At 34.9% G+C, this 23,384-nt stretch overlaps 1 protein-coding gene across 1 annotated transcript in view; it reads left to right on the forward strand.

Annotated features, from left to right (window-relative positions):
- VAV3 (vav guanine nucleotide exchange factor 3) overlaps window positions 1–23,384 on the forward strand; it is a 192,427-nt gene that overhangs the window by 95,580 nt on the left and 73,463 nt on the right. Inside the window, exons 14-16 of the mRNA XM_088153533.1 lie at window positions 586–718; window positions 1,185–1,294; window positions 21,682–21,783. Coding sequence (XP_088009659.1) covers window positions 586–718; window positions 1,185–1,294; window positions 21,682–21,783 — 345 coding nt within the window. The remainder of the gene's footprint in view (window positions 1–585; window positions 719–1,184; window positions 1,295–21,681; window positions 21,784–23,384) is intronic.

Genomic DNA, 23,384 nt, shown 5'->3' on the forward strand with positions numbered 1-23,384 from the left:
TGCTGGTGTGCTTTGCATTCATTCAGTTAAACAGTGTCATCCTTTGGGACCCTGAGGTTCACCTTCTTTGTCATGGTGGTTACCCTCTGGAATGAAGTTCCCTCTAGATCCGGGTGGCTCTGTTCTGGAGCCTTGAAGACCTGGCTGTTCCCCCAGGCCTTTGGACTACAGTGGCTAGAACTCTTCATGAGTTTTGTTTTCAATTGTTGTTATTTTATCTTTTTTTTTTTTTTACATTGTAAGAGTTGTTTGGTGTTGGGTGGCACCTAAATCAAATCAAATTAAATTAAAACAGAATCCAGTCCTCATCTATTCCTCTTCCTCTTGATAGGGACTAAAGTATTGTAGAATAGAATGAGATTTATAAGTATGCTGCATAGAACTCTGCAGTGAAAAACTAAAATTGCAGTTCAGAATACATATTTTAAAATTTGAGAGAAAATTTCAGTTTCACAATCTGACTTGACATTGTAATGTTTATTAAGAATTTAATCCAGATAAACTCTACTTAAATATTTCTCAGATAGCATTGTTAACCGCAAGTTTGAATTCTTAGTTCTTATTATACTTTCATTTCTCCCCCAGGCATATCTTTTTGTTTGACTTGGCTGTAATAGTATGCAAACGGAGAGGTGATAATTATGAAATGAAGGATATAATTGATCTTCAGGAATACAAAATAAACAATAACCCTACCACCGACAAAGAGAATAAAAAGGTAAAAATATAGAATGTGTGTAAATCCATGACATATTCTGCTCTAAAATGCTAAAATTCCTAGATACTTGTGATATTTAAAAGTTCTGTAAGCCCTCTTCTCTAGATTTATTTATCTACAGCCCTGTGTAGGAAACTGGGAATCAAGGAAAAATGTTTATCTTCTTGATGAATTGCTTTTCTTTTTTTCCTCAGGAACTTTTTAATATGGGGAAACATTAAAAAGTTTAAAGTGGTGCGGTTGTGCATCCTACAGCCTTGGTTTATCTAATTTTTCCAATGGGATTAAAAAATATATGAAGATTCTAGGAAGCTCAAAAGTGTTCTGGAATGTTGTAATGATTATTGTTGTTACAATTCCCTGGAATTTTGGGAAATTAGAAATGGGTGTCCTCCAGGCGTTTTACAACTTGGTTGTCTCTCGGTTCTTAAAAGCTAACTACTGAATTTTCTTCCTGTTTAAACAGTGGTCTTATGGTTTCTACCTCATCCACATCCAAGGACAAAATGGCCTAGAACTATACTGCAAAACCAAAGATTTGAAGAAGAAATGGCTTGAACAGTTTGAAATGGCACTGTGAGTAGCTGTAATACATTCAGAAATAATTTTCCAGATTGATTGGCATTCACTACTCAGTAATCTAGCAGTGATTTAAGATTGCTTATTTGAAGCAGTTTCTGGCACATGCAAAATTTCTAAACATATGATTAAAAAGCTTTGGAGCTGAAATTTATAGGGCAAAAAGTAATTTTTTCCAGTGAAAGGAAGAGGGAGCTCTAAGCTATGTTTTCAGAGTGCCTCACTACCCTCTGAAGGTTATATCATAGTGCTTTGGTGCCTAGGGAAAATATTAATGGATTTAGCAATAAATATTTAACATAATTGTAGCTGATTTTGCTATCATTGCCTTGGTAAACTAAAATGTATTACTAAGGGAGATGGGGATGTAGGCTTTTTTCTTAGTGGCTTCTAACTAATTTATTATGTGGTATTTGGATCAGATTTCCTGGTTTATTAAATTTGACTTCAAGAATTTGATTCCTCTCTCTCCTTAACATAATAGCAGAAGTGTGCATGTACCACGGAATCCTTTCAAAGAAATATAAGCAGTTGAGTTGCCTATTGAAACAGTGACGTTTTGCGCAGTATCTTTTTTTGTCATTTTCCTAACCGAAAAGTAAACCCCTCCCCCAATTCTGCGTTCCATTATTGTTGTTACGGTTGGTTGGTTTATGAAGAACTTAATTAAGCACAAAAGAAATAAATAACTTGGACTCAGTGGAATGGGTTCAAGTAAGTACAGACGGGAGACTGTCTATAACTCAGGGAGTTTTATCACAATTTCTCTAGTCTGTCATATTGCATACAGAAAATTTACACCGGCATGTTTTACCTGTATAATATCTGTAACTGTTTAACTATAAATAATGAATATTAAGTATTTATCAGAAGAATTTTTTTAGACAATTCTATACATACCTTTTAAGCATTTAATTATATCTCATGAAGTAGCAGATACATTAAAAGGCAATTTTTCAATTTATTTCTTGCCAAATGCCAGCCTGTTTTTCCGAAACTGAAGAATTAATCCTAATTTGGGATCAAATCAGCTAAAGAATTTTATTCCCACTCTTTACATAAATATGTTTCTTCACTGTTTAAAGTAAGTACCAGAGGCAGAAACTTTTGAGGCATAATGATTTTTTTTTTTGGTGAAATGACCAGCATGAGTTTTCTTCTGCTTGCTTTTATTACACACACACACACATCCTATTCCATTCCATTTCTCTCTTTTCTCCCTCTTTCATCCAAAAAGCTTGATGGATATATTTTATACTTAGATAATTTAAGGGATAATAACCGTCTTATGTCACTTAGTGAACTTTCATGGCTGTGGGGAAATTTGAACCCCAGTCTCAGTAGTTCTTTTTTTCCTTTTTAAATTGTATTTGATTAAATTTTTAAAAACAATCAAGAAACAAAAAACTAGGAAAAGCAAAAAAAAAAAAAAGTAAAGATTTTAAAGTATTATGAAATTAAATAAAAATTCAAGGTAATATTGGTTTAGTTCTACGGAAATACCTTATGTCAATGTAAAACTTCAGATCATTATTAAATTAAAGATAATATGCAAATATAATATAAATCATGAGTCAAATTGAAAAATTTTAATAATTTTTGCTCAGTCTAAAAAAAAAAGATGCACTTTTTAAAGTCAGACAAAAAGGTTAAGTGTTAAAATCTTATGTTAGAAGAAACCCAAACTTCAGATGTGATACAAGCCCATATGTGGAATTATAATCCAGGAATGGTTTCCATGTTGAATTGAATTCTGTATTAGATGCATTTTTCAAACCCAAGGTTATTTTTGACATTGAGGCATACTCCTGCAATTTAATTCCTTAATGAGAAGCATAGAATATCCTAACAGGTGTAATCATATTGTATGCAAAGCCAGTTTAGTATACCATGGGGGGAATCTGAGGTTTAATAACAATAGGAAAATAACAGGTTGAAAAGAGAATGAACTTTTAGAATTTATTTCATTCTGTTGCAAATCATTTTCAGAATTGTGGGCCAGCAAATATGGGAAAAAAATCCAGCCAACAATGTTTAGTTAATGAATTATCTGTGTTAGTAATCAGTACCGGCCTAATATACCATTACGAATTGGTCTTGTAGCAGTTTACTCTAAGTGTAGTATTCACTGTAAATTTTAGGGGTTTTTTCCCCCATTGTTGTTACCATTGTTATGTGTTTGTTGTTTTGTTTAAGTTCTGAATCACCGGTTCTAATCTGATATTCCGACCACACTGGCTTTGTACTTGGTGATCAGGCATGGTTTATATTTCAGAAGTTATTTAGACTGTATGATATTTGATTTGGGATTGATGTATTCCTTTTTGATTTAATGTTTGTTCTAATGATGCTTTTTGTATTTCTTACTTGAATGACTGTTTTATCTGGTTAGTTGTTTTTAAAAACTCTTGCACTGAAAAATATTTATTTAGAAGTAAAGCAAAAATCTGTCATGGATAATAGCTGCCTATGTGTGGGAATAGAGGGGAGCTAGATAATGTAAACTAGGGCTATTAAATGGCAACTCTGCCCAAGTTCTCTATTGTAATTAAAGCTCAAAAAGAGCTGTAATCTTGTTCATGTTGATGTAGAATTATTGTTATGTTCAGGAGGGGTTGTCTGGAAAGATTCGCCTTTCCATTGCTAACAGAAGCCCCAAAGATTCTTTTTCTGGGTTGGCTTACTCTTCCCTTAGTCCTGTAGGTATTCTGTATGATTGCAGTTGCCTCTTTAATTCCAGTATGACTGCAGTTGTCTTTAATTCCGGACTTAATTTACTACTCCAGCAATAGATGCTACTCCCTTCTAGTATTCTTGAACTTACCTGATATTATTAATTTACAGATCCAGGGTGATAAGATCTGTATAAAAGATATATCCCGTAACTTGGCCTAGATATTGTAATAGCGAGTTGAGTGTTGAATATTTAATTATTGGTTCAGATTTTGTACATAGCTGTTCCTGTTATATAATCCTTTCCTATAATGATCTTAGTTTTCTAAGGACTGAAGGACATATACCCACCAGTCTCATGCCTCGTCTTCAGTTGTAATTTCCTGTTCTTCTCATCCAAAAATATGCAGATTGTGCAGTTCCATCAATTAAGCTAGTGTGATATATTTAATTGTATTGAACTTACAGTTATACTTAATTATAATCATGTAGCGCTTTGGAGTGTTGAGACATTTCGCATGTGCCTCATGATAATAGTCCTGAAATGCAAGTCAGCTTCATATTTTAGTTAGATAACTGAAAATGCGATGCCTAAAACAGTTTAGTACAGTGGTCTTCAAATTTGAGATAACCGAGGAACCCTTCTCAATTGAAAAATCAGTGTGGATTTTTCCCTTTAATAAATAAGTTTTATGTAATGCATTTTATTGGAACCAAACGTTACAATTAATGTTGCAATAATACATTTCATACAATGTAAAGAGAAATGGTCATGTTCAACCACTGGATGATTTTCACAGAACCCTAGGGTTCCAGGGAACACAATTTGAATACCATGGGTCTGGTGAAATAGGTCCAGTAGATCTGTGTGAAACTGCCAATATCAAAGTTACAGTACACTGTCAGTGTGATTGGAAAATCCATTTGATTCAATTAAACAAATCAGATAATCAGTCTGATTCAATTTGGATATTTGAATCAAATTGTTGATTGGGTTGACTTGATTCAGATTTTTTTTCTCCAGATGTGTTGAAATTTTGGAATCAATTCAGAAGTATCTGAAGCATCCAAATAAAATCAGAAGCAACTAAATCAAGTTGGGGATGCAGCTGAATCACATTTAAATTGAATCTTCAGACTGATTAATTACACAGCTTTAGGACCCAGTGATGTAGGTTTCCCAGAAAATTTTGAACTGGAAAATTTTCTGGAAAAATTCCCTATGCAAAATTGCATGTAGTAATTTACATAGGATAGTCTTTAGTTTAAGTATGTTAATGTACATTACCGTATGTTAATTATTGAAGTTTACATAAGAAGATTTGCATTATTAGTGATGTGGGAGGGACAATTTTCTGCAAAAAACAAAGCACTGAAAAATTCTCAGAAAAAAATTACAAGACTTATCACTGGTTTTGCCAGATAGAATATTCATGTTATGAGCTTCCTTGTCTGTCTGTCTGTCTCTGTCTTGCTTAGTTTCCTAACCACTGTTGGTGTCTCCCAATTTTGCTTGTGATATAATAGAAAGTGTTGTTTCTGATTGCATAAGAGCATATTTTTCAAAAGCTAGCACTTTATTGTGTGTTCTAAAAGGAGGCAGTGAGAATTTGATGATTTCCACTAGGAGTTTTATACCTCATGCAGCTCAAATGACCCAATAAATGTATTCTATACATTAGAGTGAATCAACAGTGGATGCTCTGAGTGATTTACTTAGCATTTGCTGCTGTTTTGATGACGATATTAATGCTTTTAAAGCCTTCTAGTTGTCTGTTTTCCTGCACATAAGCTGTGCTTGGGAAACTTGGGTTGGGTATCAACCACAAGCCACACCACTCATAACCATCCTTCAGCAGAGATGATTTATAGTTGTTGATTATCATAACTGAATAGAACCAAGGAATCTAGTGGGTCAGTAGCTTAATGTGCTTGTCTTCTATATTTTGGCTTAGATTCAGGACTTAAAATTAGATTAGTTGTGTCAGTCAATGGAAGTCTTCTCCACACCACATCATGACTGAACACTCTTCTTCATAATTGGCACCAATAACATGGAAACATATAGGACTACAGCAATGTACATTTGTTGGATCATTAAGGGTCATTTCACAAATAACATAATAACCAATTTTGACTTCCTGACGTATGTTTTTGTTTGGAAACTAAAGCTGGTTAATAGTCCCCTGTATGGAAATACCTTTTATATATATGTTTGTTGCAGTCGAAACATTGTTTCTTTATTTTTCAAAATTTAGTAGCACTAACTTTCAGAATGTTCAAGTTAGGGATGTCCTGTTTTCTTTCCATACAATTAACACTTTTCTCTATTCCCTTATGACTTTACATCCCTTAAAAGGAAAAGGAACTCTGTCACATTCATTCCAAATCAGGGATATTTGAGATGGAAGGCAAATTGAAAGGTTGGATTTTTTCAGAACTCCAAACTGCCCCTGAAAACATTATTTTTCCATTAATTTGAGTAGCACCTTTTCTGACTAATAAATTTTATTAAAAGGGTTTTAATAAAAGTTGTTAGTTGGAAAAGGCGCTACCAGACTCCTGATAGTTTGATTGTGTTTCTTTTCCCCATATATCTCTATGAGCATTTGTACTAAGACTTTTGATGGGTGCAGCTAGCAAAAGTAGATTTTCAGAATTGTCCAGTGTACTTGGTGCCCTTATTTTAGCATCCATATTTATTTTGGTTTGCTAATGCCAAATTGAGTAAGCTGCTTAAGGGTAGAAAAAGATCCTTATTTTCCAGCAGAAGGGGATGCCTATTGCCTCTCTGATCTTATACCCATGCTTTTTCTTTGACTGATACCCTGATCCTAAGAAATCTTCAAACACAATATGAGTAATACATATACACAGCATGAGGGAATACTGGACTTCTGACATACCAAACACTGAGTCATTAAATTAAAGCTGTTCACTGTGAAATTCAATGCATATTAAAAGCCTAAAAACTCTTGTGGACAGATATGGGAAGGCATTTAATGTATAACATCACAACAGATCTATGTTTATGCTTGCTTTTATTATGCTGATATCCACTTGTGCTTCTTAACTTTTCCAAGATATGATCCGTCACTTTTCTGCAAATGGTTTCTAAAAAACTGATTTTTAGGAAGAATATTTTTTTAATAATGACTGTGTTATATTTTTTTAAATAATGATTGTTTTTCTGTATTAAATTAATTGCTGTATGCTTCCCAGAGTTGTGAGATGGGCAGCCATATAAATTTGATAAATAAAATAAATAAATGGTCATTTCTAATTTCTGAGAACAGCACTCTTCCCCCTTCTCCCAAGTATTTTATTGTAGATTCCAGGTATTTAAGCAGAGTTGTACCAAGGAAAGCATCCACACATCAGAAAGAGAATGGAGATTGATTTTTTAAAAAATCTTAAACACTGTGGTAATTTTAAGTTAGCCCATGTTGTAATTACTTGTGGAGGCAGAAAGAAAACTTGTCTTTCTTCTCTGCTTTGAGCACCACTCCAAAATCAGTTCCAGATTTATGTGAGCCTATTTACTTGGGCTCAGCTGTGGTATATCCAACATCACACAGTGGGCAGTGGTTGCCATTTGCAGCCCTGAAGCTCACACTATCTTTGATTCCTTGGCTTAACCCCGGCTTTCTAAGCCCCTCCAGAACTTTAGCTCCTATAGTGCCTTGGTAGCTTTATATCTTATCCTTCTTAGCAAGGTGGCTTTGTGTATCCCTTTATAAATAGCAACCACTTATTTTTTGGAGAGGGAAATCAATAGGTAAATTCATATGATATGGATGAGGTGAACAGGGCATTAATTGAATGTCATTTTTTGCACTTTCCTACTGGATAACTAGAGGAATTGACTGTCTGATGCAGAGCTTATCATTTTGAAGTCCATAACATAGAAGAAGACAGCAGGTCAGCTTCAAATTGCTTTTGAAGGATTGGGTGGAAATAGTAGTGGTGCAGAATTGCCCACAATGTCAGTACTTGGCAGATAGATATTGTGATTTGACTTAAGCATCATGGATTTGAACAGTTCTCTGTCCAGTTCCTCTTAAAACTTGGGTCATCCAGCCATTCTGGGCAGATATGTATCTGTTAACCAGAGGAAGTCTCTTTCTTCTTCTTGCTGTTTACATTTCAACCTTCTGGAGTCAGTTTTGGTTAGCAGTCCTATATGAGCATGTCACCAAGGCCTAAAATTAGGTTTCTCTATTTAAATCCAACTTGAACCAGGCATGCTATTACTTGCATATCAATATGGTCACTATGTTTTCTAAAAGATTTTAATATCCTGTTAAACTAAAAGTTTTATTGATTAGCTTGAAACAAAATTTGTTACACAAAAGAAACTTGCAAAGAACTCCCAGGGAGAAATGATCACTGGTATATCACCTACCTCCTAGAAGATCATAAGATCACTATAATGCAGCCAAATGTTTTGCCTTGCTGCCAACAAATATTGTCTAATAAAGCTTCATTTCTTTGGTACCCTCAACATTTTATCTACTCCCTCCTTTTTTTTTCTTTTTAACTCTTTTAACCTCTTTTAATTGTTATTTTTATGATCTGTGGAGAACTTTATGTATATATGCATACTTCTACATGGTCTAAGACCATATTAAAGTTTACAAATTGCAAAGCCATCGTTGCCTAAAGTGGGATTAAACACCAATTATCTAACAGTCAGTTGAAAACAACTTTGATACAGTTTGTGGTCTTTATCCACAGTGGATGGAATGAATGAAAAATGGTGTCTTCATAACTCTTTCTTATTACAGTTGCTATATAGTTACATCAATACATCATTGTGAACCTGCTTTTCCATTGGAAAAATGAGGTCAAGGCATAGTCATTGTCTTGACTGAAACAATTCACCTCACATCCAGAAAGCTTGTAAGATTAAATTTGTTAACCTCTGAAAGGATAGCCACCATGAAATAAGCAAATTCTTAGCAAAGACTTAGAAGTAAATTCTATTCTCTTGATCAAAAACATAGTTTACTTGTGATACAGTTAATTTAATTAGGCAATATGCCTTTCTCCTAGAGTCTGTATTCTGATGTGACAAATCTGGGATATACAAGAATTAACCTAATGGAGATTTGATTGATTAATTCATTAAACACTGTTTATGAATTATTATGAAATTATTTAATGAAAAATATTTCTGAGCTATTGTTACAAAGTGTAACCTAAATAAATAAAACAAAAAAAAAAAAACCCCAAGTTAATCTAAAGGAAATAATTTATTTTGTGAAACTAATGAGAGAATAATTTACCTTATTTCTTCTGCAACAATTATGTATTCATTTATTATTTGCCCAGATAATGATCATGAAAATATTATTTACTAATTCATGTGGTTTTCTTGGGAAACCAGAAGACTGCCAGGCTTTAAAAATAGGAATTTCCTTGATTATTCCCAGATTCAAATACCTTTATATTAAAGATCTGTGAGGAATATTTCTATTCTTTAGGTAACTTCATTTTGTATAGAGCTGCCTCTGTAGGGCCATAATTATAGCAAAATTAATCAGCAGGCTGATAAGTTGCAGTGTTAAAGAAGTCTCATGTTACACTTGCTTTATAATAGTTTGCCAAATAACTCATTGCTCTCTGACTTTACACTTTTGTTTGTGTGTGTGGGGGGGGGGTGTCAATCATATGTGACTTCCTGGATGTGAGTAATATTTTTGCACTGATCCTTTTCCTTTAGAGCAGAGGTCTGTGAATAGTTTTCAGGAGGTCTGTGAACTTGAATGAAAAAAAATTGCAATTTTATTTTCACTAACCTCTAAGTGAAATGTAGAGGCAACAAAATAATTTATGGCCTATAGACTCCAAAAATGTTTGTTAACTTCAATAAATCTCACTATTTAAAATTATTATATCCCAAATAAGGTATTGCCTTATTACTTGATTAAAGGGATTAATCAAATACTATGTATTTGTTATTTTTAATATTTTGATTATATTTGAGCCTAATTGGTTTCCTTTATAATACAGTCTTTATCTATGTATTTAATTTCATGTATTTAAATACATTTTTCTGAAAAGGGGTCTACTGGTTTCATCAGACACTCAAAGGGGTCCGTGACACAAAAAGGTAATGGGGGGTTGGAACGTGTGGCAGAACGCATGGGATGGTTAAGTTGATGGGTGTTTGTGGTTCTACCTTGGCTGATGATTGTGTATTTATTATTGTGGTGCTTAATATGTCATCCCAATCAGATGGACAGCCATATAAACTGAGTCATCATGATGAGATGGGTGGCCATCTATACTGTAACAAACAAATAACCCCTTCTTTAGAGTTATACCAAGTTTCTGAATTCAGATCCCTCCCATTTAAGAAATAACTAAGTTCATAAAATCAAAGTAAAAAACTGTTCACAGCCTTTCTGTTGCTTAAAATTTACCTTCTAGCACTAGTACAGGAAAACAATTGTGCAGCAATAGATGTTCTTCAGAACTTCCTACATTCCCTGCTTACCTGGCTCCCATTCCTGTTTTTTCCCGTTTCTTCCTCAGCAGTTCAGTTCCAAATTCCTGCTTTTGGATTCCTTCCTTCCTTCTTCCTTTTTATGTTTCAGATCCAAATAACATCCTCTTGCTGTCTTTCAGCATGCATGTGGGATTTTCCTGTGAAACTAAAACTGACATTTCAGTTGTTGTGATAAGTGAGATGTAGGACTTGAGAATTCAGAGTAGTGGTGCTTAAGTACGTCCACCCCATGTCTTGCTTCAGAATGATGGAAGCAGCATCAGAATGTAACAGCTCTACCCCTTCATCCTGATTGTGTTTCCATCCCAAATCCTTTTCCTGGAAAACTCAGTATGGGGAAGGTGGCAGAGTAACAGCCATCATGAAAAAGGAGTTGATGCCAGCAAGAATAGGGTGGTTTCTTATGGCTGGAGCAGAACTCCTTAGTGCATTTTCTTAGCAATCATTGAAAATATCTATTTGGTTCATTTGAGACATGCTCTGAAGGATAATCTATTGTAGGAGGCGGCAGTGGAGACAGACCATGCTATTTCAGTGGCCCCAAGTGGGGAGAATGCCCTCTTATTTCAGTTTTGCCTTCCTTTGGCTCTGTTGAAAAGATTCTTAGGGCTCCAATTATCCTTGTAAAAATAACAATTTGAAATTTCCTTTTATTCATGAAGGCCACAATAGTGAGGGAACAACTAGAGTCTTGTGGGCATTTTTTTAGAACCATGCTTAATGATTTTGGGTGTACTCTAATGCTTGCCCAAAAAAACCAACAACTAATAATTTAAAAACTCATTTGTTTTTGTGTTGATGTCCACCTCTCTCAACATTACAAATAGCTGCAAAATATTACCATGCCCTTCATTTTCAGAATACTTAGAAAATAACTCCTCGTCCTCAAGAACAGCTAGGTGGATAATATTTGTTTTAATTGCTTTTTAATTGAAACAAAACCTTTAAAAAAATTAAGAAACAAAGAAAGAAACTTGGGGATATGTGCATGGGGGTATATGTAAAATACACATGCACACACCCTTTATTTTTGAGAAATATGAATATTCTAAGTATGCAGTATTTCTATCCAGAACAACTTTTGTACAAATGAAGGCATTCTAGTAAAAAGAAATCAGTCAAGCTAAGAAATGGTTACCAAATTTCAGTACCTGCCTTTAACTGTTGGATAGTTAGTTTAGTGATCAAAATGTTTGTACACAATTTCATGAGTTGTTTAGGGAATATGTCAAGCAACTTTAATTCTGTAGAATTAATAAAGTCTTTACTTAGTTAATTAGGAGGACATGAAGGCTTAAAGTCATTTATTTCTGAACAAATAAATCCATGTTCTTTTTATACTAGGGCAGAGTGACATCTTCCCTATTTATTTTGGACCAAAAGGTACAGAGAAGGAATTCCTTAAGCTTCTTCCATAATAGCTTCTCCATCAGTCAAAGTGCCTAAGGGTTCTGGAAGCTGGAGTCTCAGCACACGAGGAGGAAATCTGGTCTATTCCATTATGTTTTATCGTAAAAAAAATCTGACTGCAGGCTCAGATTGTGAGAAGTTCCTAAATGGAGGGAATTACATAGTCATATCCAGGCTGATTAGATGTGCTGTGAAAGACAGTTGATTTTCTCAGGTGAGCTGCTGTTTGTATCAACTAGGCCTTGCTTAACTTGCATGCTGTGTTATATCTTTTTTAGCTAGTATTTCATTTGAATTAGAATTTAGCTAGGTTTGTTAAAAAAAAAAAAGGAAAATACCCATATATGCATATTTTATTACTGAACGTTTTGATGGAAAGTATTTTACCCCCATAAATATATATTATTTTAATTCCTGGGAGTGTATTAAGTTGAAATCACTCAGCATATAAGTAGGAGGAGGTAAGTTGTTAATTAAGTGTCTTGGGAAAGCAGTTCCTCAAGGTTTAATTGAAATGTTTGTAATAAGTTTAAGCAATGACTCTACTATGGCCTTGACATGGGAAGATGAGAATAAGCATTGTTTTTAATTGCTGCAGTTTAGCCAGTTTTGAATAGTAGCTGGAGAAGCATAGTTTAGAAGAAAAGGGGACATATGTGATAGGTTGTGCACGGATCTGCAGATTCATCAATGGAAGCAAAGGAATTTAGAATAGACAAATTGTGTATATACAGACAAAAGGCCATTAAATGTAGTCTTGACCCATTATGGCTGCTGGAAATAGGGAAGTGTCCTTATTATTGGAAATGTTAACTCTCTGAAACAGTCTCCCCAGAACAGCTATGGGAGCCAAACCACCTTGAAAATAACCTACTTTAAATCCCATATTTTAAACAGAAAATCTTTTAGAGCCATGTGGTAGAAGAGAATCACTTTCATGCAATGAGTGAGGCTATAAATGACTTGAAGGAGAACAGGGTGTTTGCTCATAGGTCCCAAAATTGTATGGATGTATTTTATATAACTTACATGAAGAATGATGGTTTGACCATCCTGGAAGGCAAAATGGATGGCATGTGTCACTTAAAAGTGGAATTTTTAAATGGCACATGTCACTTAGAGGTGATGTTAAAGAAGTTCAAGAAGTGAATTTGGGGGATGGAGAAAGTTGCAAGAAGACTAAATGGTGAGTCCAGAAGTCTCCACTTTTAAACTTGACTTTGCCCTGATCTTTCTTAGGCATCCTTTGGTTTCAGTCTACCATTTCAATAAAAGGCTTCATTAGAGTCTCCTGTTTTTGTGCTTGAGAAATCAGGCCTGTGATTCTTCATACATAAGTGGCGGCTTAGCATATTGTGTATTGTGTATTATGTGTGTGTGTTTTAAGTCTTGTATTCAGACTCTTGTAAGTATCAGAGCCAAAGGCATTCAAGTAGCATAAATGCTTGTGTTGAAATACATATTTCCATTTTTTTCTTTAGCACTTTTTAAAATAGGAAAACCAGCACACCAAGAAAATATTTACCAGAAAGGATTTGAACATTTTATTTTATTTATTTATTATTTTATTTTTAGGATCTTGACCTTTATGAGAGAGAAAAGATTTAATGTCATTCCTCCCCCATAGAATTAAGATCCATTCTATTGTACCGCACAACCCTTTTCTAATATTTTCTCCTTTGACAAGCTATCAAACACCAACACATTAGGATGATGCATATGAGAGTTCTGCATGATGGGGAATATTACAGATAAAAATATAGTGGCTTTCTAATGCAGCCTTTTTGTGATTGCTACAGTGTGGTAGAAGCTTAAATGGGATGGCAAGTTAAACCATGTTCTCCAGAGGTGTCAAGGGGCCATGCTCTGAATGTGAAGAATTAATCAGAGTTGGCAAAGATGCAGATTTTCTGATTGCACAAAAATGCCAGTCAATTTTTTGCAGGTGCCAAGGAATTTAAAAATGCCTTTCTCCATTTTTCAAGTTAATGCAGTCCTAAGCTCTTACGTTAGCTCAGGTTTTGGTGTTAAGACATCAGCTCATCCTGTTGATTTCCTTCTCTGTAGGAGTATTATTCCCCCTTCCCCATCCAATTATAGTCATTTACATATTTATTGATTTACTGCTTGTACTATCCCCGGGGTTCAGGGCAGATAAGTTGCATTTATGCATGACAGATAAAATCCAGTCTCCCACACCACCCAGAGGCAAACAGTTCATTCCGAATGCTGTCAGGCAGCAATGTAATGAAGATAGCATGACTGATAGGATCTCTCCCAGGCCAGGACATTTAGAAGCAGCAGGAGAGCAGGCTTTTGTCCTGTCCTGTCCTCTATATTGAAGAGCTATCAAACATTATTCCAACCCACTTGATTGACTCTTATTGGTAAAGTTCTAGATAGAAAAAAATGAAAGGAAAATGTCAATACTGGGGTTGGGTGGGGTGGCACATTGTATCTCATGCTTTGTTCAGTGTGCATGGCTGAAGACACAATATTATGCATCTAATTGTCCATGAGGAAGAATATCTTCAGAATGCAGTGAGCCAGTACAGTACGCATTTTGTGAAATGTTGAATATCTGAAACTTGAGTGTATGTCAGTACACTGCATATATCTCCCAGTTGGTGGGATGCAGGCAGTGGTCTTTTGGCTTGGAAGATAATTCTAGATTAGAGAGCATAGACTAACATAGGGATTTATTTGTTGGTTTGTCTGTCTGTCTAATTTATATGGCCACCATCTCACACAAAGTGACTTTTTACCCAAGTATGCTTGGGTAAAATAGGGCTTTGGTTGTGTTCGTAATATACTGGCGAAAGTGTATCAAAACGTATTGCCATTGTTCTTACAGTTAGCAGGAAATACTGCATATGGCAAGGGAATAACTAAGACAGGTAACCTAGTTTGCACTTTCACTAGCTTACTAAAAAGCATGTGAAAACTTTAATTGATGGAAGTCACGATGGGTGGTAGTGGTCAATATCTGGTGATGACCATGGCTTATGGAAATTTCAGCTTGGAATGTAAGTGGATTTAAGCAGAAATAAGCATAAATTAACAAATAAAATGAAAGAAAGAAAAATTAATGTGTTTTCTTTCTGTGAAACTTAGATAAAGGGGAAAAATGTTATAAATGCGAATGACCTAAGTGGCCTAATGTTGTGGAATGGAACTGATGAATTGTCAGCCCTACAAGGTTGTCCAGGACAAGAAACAGATTCCATGATAAGATTGCTAAAGGCTATAATAACAAAATTTTGCAAGTCTTACTGCATTTTCCTTTCCCTCCCTCCCTTCCCTCCAGGGAGTCAGGAGAGAGCCAGTCTGAGTCTCTTTCTAACTCTTTCCTTTCACCCTGGGCTCAAAGCACTTACATACCTGTCTTTGTCTTAATGATTTCTGGATAATTTATCCAAGGTCATCTCCATGGCTCCCTCCATGAATATCTGCAGGAAAATAAAGATGTACTGTAGATGTAGATATAGATTTTGAATGAAAGGTCAAAAATGTATGTCAGAAAGAATGAATTGGTGTCATTTGGGTTGTATTAGGTAGGTATGTATGAAAGTAGGAATCCATAGGTTGGTAAGAGTTGTATGTAATAGGGAGGGAGGGAGGAAGGAAACTTGCTTAAATATTAAATATGTTGGCTTACAAAATATAAACATAATGCTATAATTTTAATTGTTTATGAAAAGGGAAAAACTATTGAAACAATGAATTTCCTTCTCCATAGGAAATATTATTTGAATATATTTACAATTTGCCACATCCTGCTCTTGTGTTTCATATCACATTATTTCAGTCTTATCAGAAGTGACATATAATTTTACTGTATAAACCCCTGTGACACAGTGCATAATGTCTGGTCAAGTACTGAAATGAGGAAAAGAGTTTTCAAAGCCATGCTTAGTGCCACATTATATTGTCATGTGAGGATTCCCCTTCTTTCTTTCATAGAAAAACAGGGATGGTACATTTTGTTATCCTCTTGACATTAATGCTTTTTCTTCTGATACATTTAGGGTCCATCTCTGGTGCTGACAGGATAGCAATGGTAAAATGTGGCAGTAGCTATACTTGCTCCGGAGGTTCCTGACAATACTGGGCAATAGATGGGCCCCTAGAGGAGTGTTTCTTAAACTTTTTGCTCACAGGACTTCTCGCTTTTAGAAATTATGGGCCCAAAAACAGCTTTTATTTGTATGGTTTATATTTATCAATATTTACTGTATTTAAAATTTATGCCTTTGTGGAATATTTATTTATTGAATCATGTAAAAATAACAACATCAAACCCATTAGATATTAACAGAAATGAAATAATTTTTCATGAAAAACCCTATTTTTTAACAAATAAAAAAAATGAGAAGAATGACATTTTTAAAATTTTTTGCAAATATCTTTAATATATTGCAAAAAATTTTGATTTTGTGGACCTCTGAGAGAGTCTTGGGGGACCCCCAGAGGTCCTTTGACCACACTTTAAGAAATGCTGCCTAGAGGAAATAATTGTATGGAAACCAGTTTGGCTAACAAGGATTCCTTTTAAGAACAATAGATTGTTAGCGTATGTGGTCAGGTTAACATTCTATATTAACCCAAAAGGAAACCACTCTTTAAGATGACACGCACCCCCCTTGAAGAAGTGAGGGGGAAGATAATAAAGATAAGCAGAAACTTTGACAATCACTGTCTCGCAGCCCACATTAACTTGCAGGATTGTTGTGAGGACATGAAAATGGCATCCTAGGAAAGTGTATGTTTGTCATGATGGCATGCTTTCCATATTTACTTTTAAATTTAACAATTTAAAAAGTCTACATTGATTAGTGATAATACAGTGAAGACACCCCCCCCCAATATGCTATAGTGGTTAAATGAACTGAACATAACAATTACAACAACAAAAACAAGTAACAAAAAAGAAAGTTCCATGTAAGTATAAATATATCAATTCAGTTATTGAGCTTATCATTAAATCTATAGCAACGTAGTGTGTTATTTTCTCATTTTTAGAGTGCAAAGACTTTTAAAAAATAAGTATCATACTCATATTCTGGATCCATCCAATCAAGAGAATAACTTTCTTTCCAGTTACTTAGGAATATCTTCTTTGCTGTACCCCAAGCTCAATAAAGCCAGACCTCTTCACAAGATAAGAAATGCCATATTTTAGGAATAAAATTTAATATCATATTGAAATCCTTAGATACAATACTTCTACCCCAAATTATGGTAGCATACATGCTAATTTGAAACCCAAACAAAGCTGTAATAGAACAAGACCAAATCAGGTGTTTTAAGAAACTTCAAATTTCTTATATCACCAGCATAAGTCTAATACCCATCCCCTTTTAAACATTTTTAAGGGATTCAATAGACCCACCATAATATTTTCTGAGAATTAGTTTCATTTTAAATCATAAAAAGTGTATTTCACTTTTTAAAATACCTGGATCCATTGATTTCCCAAAACTGGGTATTTCTGTTCTTCCTTCCACAGGTCAAATATACAATTAAGTTTCATTTCACTTTTTAGTATGTTGTAAAATTGAATTGTTAGTTTCTGTTCAAGTGCAGCATCCCTTAAAGAAGCTAAAATTGCAGTACCTCAGAGGCTGCTAAGTATCTGGGCCGTGCTGTTCATTTAGTTGTATAAATTGTATATTGAAGGCACCTCAAACTGAAAAGACAGTCCTCTCAAAATCTTTAAAATGACCATTAAAAATAAAGCGATTTAAAGTATCCACCCATTGTTTAGCTGAAGTGTTTCAAGAAAACACCTTCCTTGCAATTTTCAAATTTGAGTGTCATCACAACATTAACTTCTCATGTGATTCAGGATCAAATCCTATTGCTTCCCTATTAATAACCTAATACGTCTAGCAGTTTCCAAAGCAGGAAATGAAGATCCTGCTTTCCTATACCTAGACCCCAATACCTACCAAGATTTCTAAGCTGTCACACATGTGCTTTCTAAATGGGTCCAGGGAGTAAAGTAATTATAATAAATCCCTTTCCCCAAAAATAAACATGTTAAGATAAAAGGTCAGTGATATACGAGTAGTCCTTGCTTATGAACTGCAGTTAGGACCAGCAACTGTCGTAAAGTAAGATGTCATGTGACTGCGCCTGACTTATGATGTCAGTTTGTCAATCTGGCTGTGGTTGTTAAGCTAATCACCCATGGTTGTTAAGTGTGGCATCACATGACTGCAACATACAACTTCCTGCTGGCTTCCCCATTGACTTTGCTTGTCAAAAGCTGGCTGTGAAAGTCGCAAATGGTGATCACATGACTGCGGGATGTTGCGACTCATAAATGTGCACTGGTTGCCAAGTGCCTGAATCATGATCATTGGCTGCAACTTTGAGGACTGGTTGTAAATCTCTTTTTTTCAGTGCTGTCATTAACTTTGAACGGTTGATAAGCGAGGACTACCTGTAGTTGAAAATCTGGTAGGTTAGAGCTGCCATCCTCATAAGGTAACTGTAGTTTGGCTGCAAATATTCATGGCAAAAGCCCCAAGACATTTCCCACACAAATGGTTAGCAGTTCAGGCAGGGAAGGTGAGGGGATGGGCTCTGAAACTAAAAAGCTGCTCTTGTTTCTGCCTTGCCTTTATTCTGGCACTTCTCTTCAACTTGCTGCTGAGCGATGGTTAATTGGAAACAAAAAGGAGAAGATAGAAATAAGAAATTAAATATTGATCTAGGGAATGGAGCTGTGCTGATTATAGAATTTCTAACAGTCCTAGCCAGTAGTTATTTGGGACTGAGATCAGTGGAAGAGTGTTGATTAAATTGGATGAACTTATAGGCGTTCTCGTCATTTTCTCAAGTTGAGAGTTTTCAGCTGCAGATGAATGGAAGTGGAAGCATTTGGAATAAATATCTGCCTTGTATGAAACCCTCTTATTAAGCAAGGATTGTGCATAGAGGTTGGCTGGTGGGCGATATTCAAAAGTGAAATAGCTTAAGTGTCTGGCATGCCTTTACTGATGGATATACTTATTGGGAAATTACTGTGGGTAATTTCCAGTTTCATGTGCACCCAGCATGCTCCAGTCAGTCCCTTTATCCTGATCGGAGCAAGCAGACATGCTACTCAGTACAGTTAGCAAAAATACAGTATAGCTTAATGGTTTTTTTTTAACTTGGTAAACATCAGCGAACATTAAAAAAAAGTTAACTGACAAGACAAAAAGGAGACAAAAGCAGGGAGAGAGAGAGAGAGAGATGGACAACAGGCAAGGGGGTAAAAGGGCAGCAGCAGACTTAATAATAATACCCTACATGATAACTATCGATCAATCAATTAAAAGATGTAGAACTTTCCAGAGCCACTGGCAACAATACTGTGGGTAATTAGCATGGACAGTTCCAAAGGGAGTGGCCTTTGATTGTTCCAGCCTTAACCCTTTTATGTCCATAACAGCAGTAGAATAGAGATGGAAGTAATACACAAGGTGATCTCTTTTCTGTTCTACACCATGAAAGAAAGTATTTGGTGGATGCTGATGATGTATCCAACAAAACCACTGCTGATTATCAGCCCATTTTCCCATCTGTAATCTATTATGACATTGTCATTATATCTCACTTCTCAGATCTGATGCTTTTCAGATGTGGTCAAAAGAATAGATAGAGGCATGAAATAATAAACATAATAGAATCCATCCTGCCTTTCTGAATATCATAACAGAGTAAAATGCAGAGCATATGTGTAAGAGCTTGAGATAAAATTAATTTGCTGCATGCTACTCAACAGCTTTGCACTTTCTTAATATTTCTGTTCACTTATTAATGTGAAAAGGCAAAACAGAAAACTATAAATGTTCCATGTTGTGACAGGAACTACATTTTACTGTGACTAGAAATCAATGTTGGCATTATAAAAATTGCACATGTAGGTCACACACATAAGGATAATGTGTTCCATTAGCAACCAATGTGTTCATTTTAAATTGCTTATTTGGACAGGTCTGTTCGCAGATGACAGTTTGAGCAAATATAGCTTTTGCTGGAAAATCTATACAGCAGCAAAAGATATAACTGATAGAATTCTACTCTGCATTACTGTCACGATCCCCTTAGTTAACCAATAAACATTTGAAATGCAATCTTGGATTTTTGCAGTTAAAGAGAACAAGGAGCATTAAAATAGGCACAAATCAGGTATGTCTCTGATAACACGGGACATTTTAGAGACTTATATAAACAACTAAACCATTTAGGTGTATTATAGACATCAGAATTCAATATGCAGGTCATATGATGGAAAACAATATGAACAAGACAATTGCAGTCATAACTTTTTCACCTGTCTGAACATTTCCTTGCCATTATACAATGCTAGGTATAGCAGAAATTTGACTGTAGATATAGTTTGTTATTAATATTGTTTTTAACATAAAAGAAACTTCCCTGAGCTCCAGAAACATTATTATTTCTTCCACACATACTATGTGAAGTTCATTTCTCTCCTTTTTTTAAACTCTCCATTACAATCTGTTTCCTTTGCTAATTGAGCTAACCATTGCTAGTGACGATAAACCCTGTAATTTATTGGCTGAGCTGGTCTGAAGTTGAAGCATTTATAATAAATGGCTTTGTCAGAGGGGGAAAAAAATGGCATTTGCAGGGCAGCTTCTGTGAGGACAGAGAAAAGGATCACTTTCATTTGGATTAAAACTCACATTAACCTTAGAAACAGAAGTATATTTGTGGCATGGCCCATGGACTTGAAGGAGATGTGGAAGATCCTAGTGAAGGTATTGTTGAATATAAGCAGTGTACAGTGCACAGGAATCTGAGAAAAGAGTAGGTGAAGGATCAGGAAAATTCTAGTGAAGATAGGTCATTTAGTACCCTCTAGATATTTTGGGCTCCAGGCCTCATGTTACTTGCTATTGGCCATGACTCTTGATGGGAACTGAAGTCCAAAACATCTGAAAGGCTTCTTTGGAGAACTCCCACAGTGCTCTGAGGTCAGAAAAGACAGTTTGCCATGGCTCTGCATTCAGTGCTAAGTTCTGATCCAGATTTTATTTAGGACTCAAATGCTCTCTAGATATGCTCTGGTCCAGATATGAAAGAGTCAGTTTAGTTCCAATTTAAGAACTATAGTATTAAGCTACAGTCAAACCATATTCTGCTTAGATAATATATTTGCATTTCCCAAGTAGTTTTTTCTTTTTTCTTTTTTTTGGGGGGGATAAATGAACTTTACGCTGCCCATGGGATACAAGGCTGGCCATGAGATAGAAATCCCATGAGACATGAGATAATAATTGGGTTAATAACCCTCTAAGATAAAGCAGGATTGGGGTAAATTCTCCCATCTAGTCACAGTACAGAAGAGGCTTTTTTTTTTTAGTTTTAACAAGAAATACCAAGACTAATGAAGAATGTTTAGATGGCAAGAAAAAAGGATGCAGTTTCCAAATATAGAGTTTCAGGCTATTCCACTCTGCCATTGTCATTTCTACAATTATTCTGAACTTGATCCTGACAGGGGAACAAGGACCAAGAGTGGGTTTTGAATTTCACACATTGGCTTGAGCTAAATTACATTGTATAATATATCAGAGGAATAGAGCACAGGGCTCTCCTTCCTCAGGAGAGAAGTAAGATATCAGAACTGAGCCTTCAACTAAATATACCCAACAAGTTGTTAAAAATGGATATCTAAATATTATCTGCAATTGTTCTGGTTTGAAAGTAGAATCATTGTTCCATTAATATTTATGAATATTAAAGAATCTTATTTTTATTCTAGGTCCAACATAAGGCCACAGTATGCAGAAACAAGTACGCATGACTTTAAAATGTATACCTTCACTCGTGTAACATCCTGCAAAGTCTGTCAGATGCTTCTGAGGTACGTGTCAAAGGGCTGATGCCTAAAAATTTACATTATACCTGGGAAAAACAATGACATTCAATAAAGTCAAATTATCTAATGGATTCTACCTCTCTCTTTTTTAAAGCTGGCAAGACTTAAAACCTGAAAGTAGTTGCATAATTCAGCATTAGCGTGAATCCAGGTAGTTTGTTCAAATAGTAAACATGGCATTTCCCTCCCTCTGATTATTACTGCTGTGCAAAATCAGTGACCTATAATGGGCATTTGCAATGAGGAAGAGGCAGGAGGGATGGTTAGCCTCCTTCATTTTTCTCATATAACCAGAAAATGTTTTAAAATTATACTGACCACCTCCAAAAATGAAGAGCTTTAGAAGATTAAATCCACTTTCCAACTGTCCCCTGAAAATGCTTTCTTCAGGTTAGCTGAAGAGCCATTGGGTGACAAACATGAGATTTATTATTTTTGCAAAGTATGTATACTTCCACCTAAGATAAATCACTTTGTGCATGTGATAACCTTTGGAAGAAAGGGGATATACAAAAAATATTTGGAGTCCCTACTATGTTAATTAAGGCGTGTAATTAATGAATTCCTGGGTAATTGGAAAGAATTGGCAACATTCTCTATGGTAGCTAGAATTTCAAAATTTAGAAACAAAATATTGGGTAACTAGTTGGTATCATTGGTATCATCAACATCACTTTTTTGTTAAAACAGATAGACAAAATACTAAAGGTGGATGTCAAATTAGTATGTGGTGTGGTAAAGTTTGTTGTTTGAAAGTTTTGATGTTGGAGTTTAGTTTTGAGCTTAATTGAATGCCAGAAGTTTCTATATGCTGTGCCAAATAGCAATCAAAGAAAGATATGTACGTGTGTGTATGCATTTATTTTCCCAACAGTTCTGTAGTTGAACAGCCAAGTCTTAAATGAATTGTTGCTTCAGAACTAATAGTAATGAAATGAAATCATAATTATGTCTGCAATTTTCTTTTGCTAAGTTTTGATGCCTAGAATTCTGCTTTTCTCATTACTTCAGTTTTCAATTAAGTTAGCATTCTGATGGCATGCTCACTGAATGAGCCATAATCTTCATTTGCAGTCTGTTTGCTGCCTAAGTCATCCAAATATGTTTTTCTTTTATGGATTCCATTACAGCCAGAAAATAGGTATTTTCCTGTGAAAGAGGCATGATTAGAAGGTTAAATGTCCATGAAAAGATTTTTATCACTTAAAGATATTAGGGATTATTTAATTAATTTATTATAAAAACAACAACATTGAGTCTTGGTCCTTGAAATAAAACCATTGAGATATTCTTCTTAGAATAAGAAGTGGGATACTCCAAAAACCCTGAAGAAACTTTTATTATTATTGAACCATTTATTTTTCCTTCATTGTCCCTGAAAGTTTAACTATGTTTTTTAAAATGTATTTATAATGGAATATGTTCTCAGGTACTGAAGATAATTAATGAATTGGGGTGATTTTGTGCTTTTCTGTGGAAGCAAAATAATAATAGATCTATCTAACATTTTACTAAATTTTTTTGTGAAGAGTAATTGCTACTAGTAGCATTTGTATTGCTTTTTATGTTCATTTCTTTTAAACTCA

This window comes from Python bivittatus, unplaced genomic scaffold (assembly GCF_059951505.1).
Source record: "Python bivittatus isolate LINGU-HERP-01145 unplaced genomic scaffold, Pbiv_v1 ctg000700_np1212, whole genome shotgun sequence".
Taxonomy (NCBI): Eukaryota; Metazoa; Chordata; class Lepidosauria; order Squamata; family Pythonidae; genus Python; species Python bivittatus.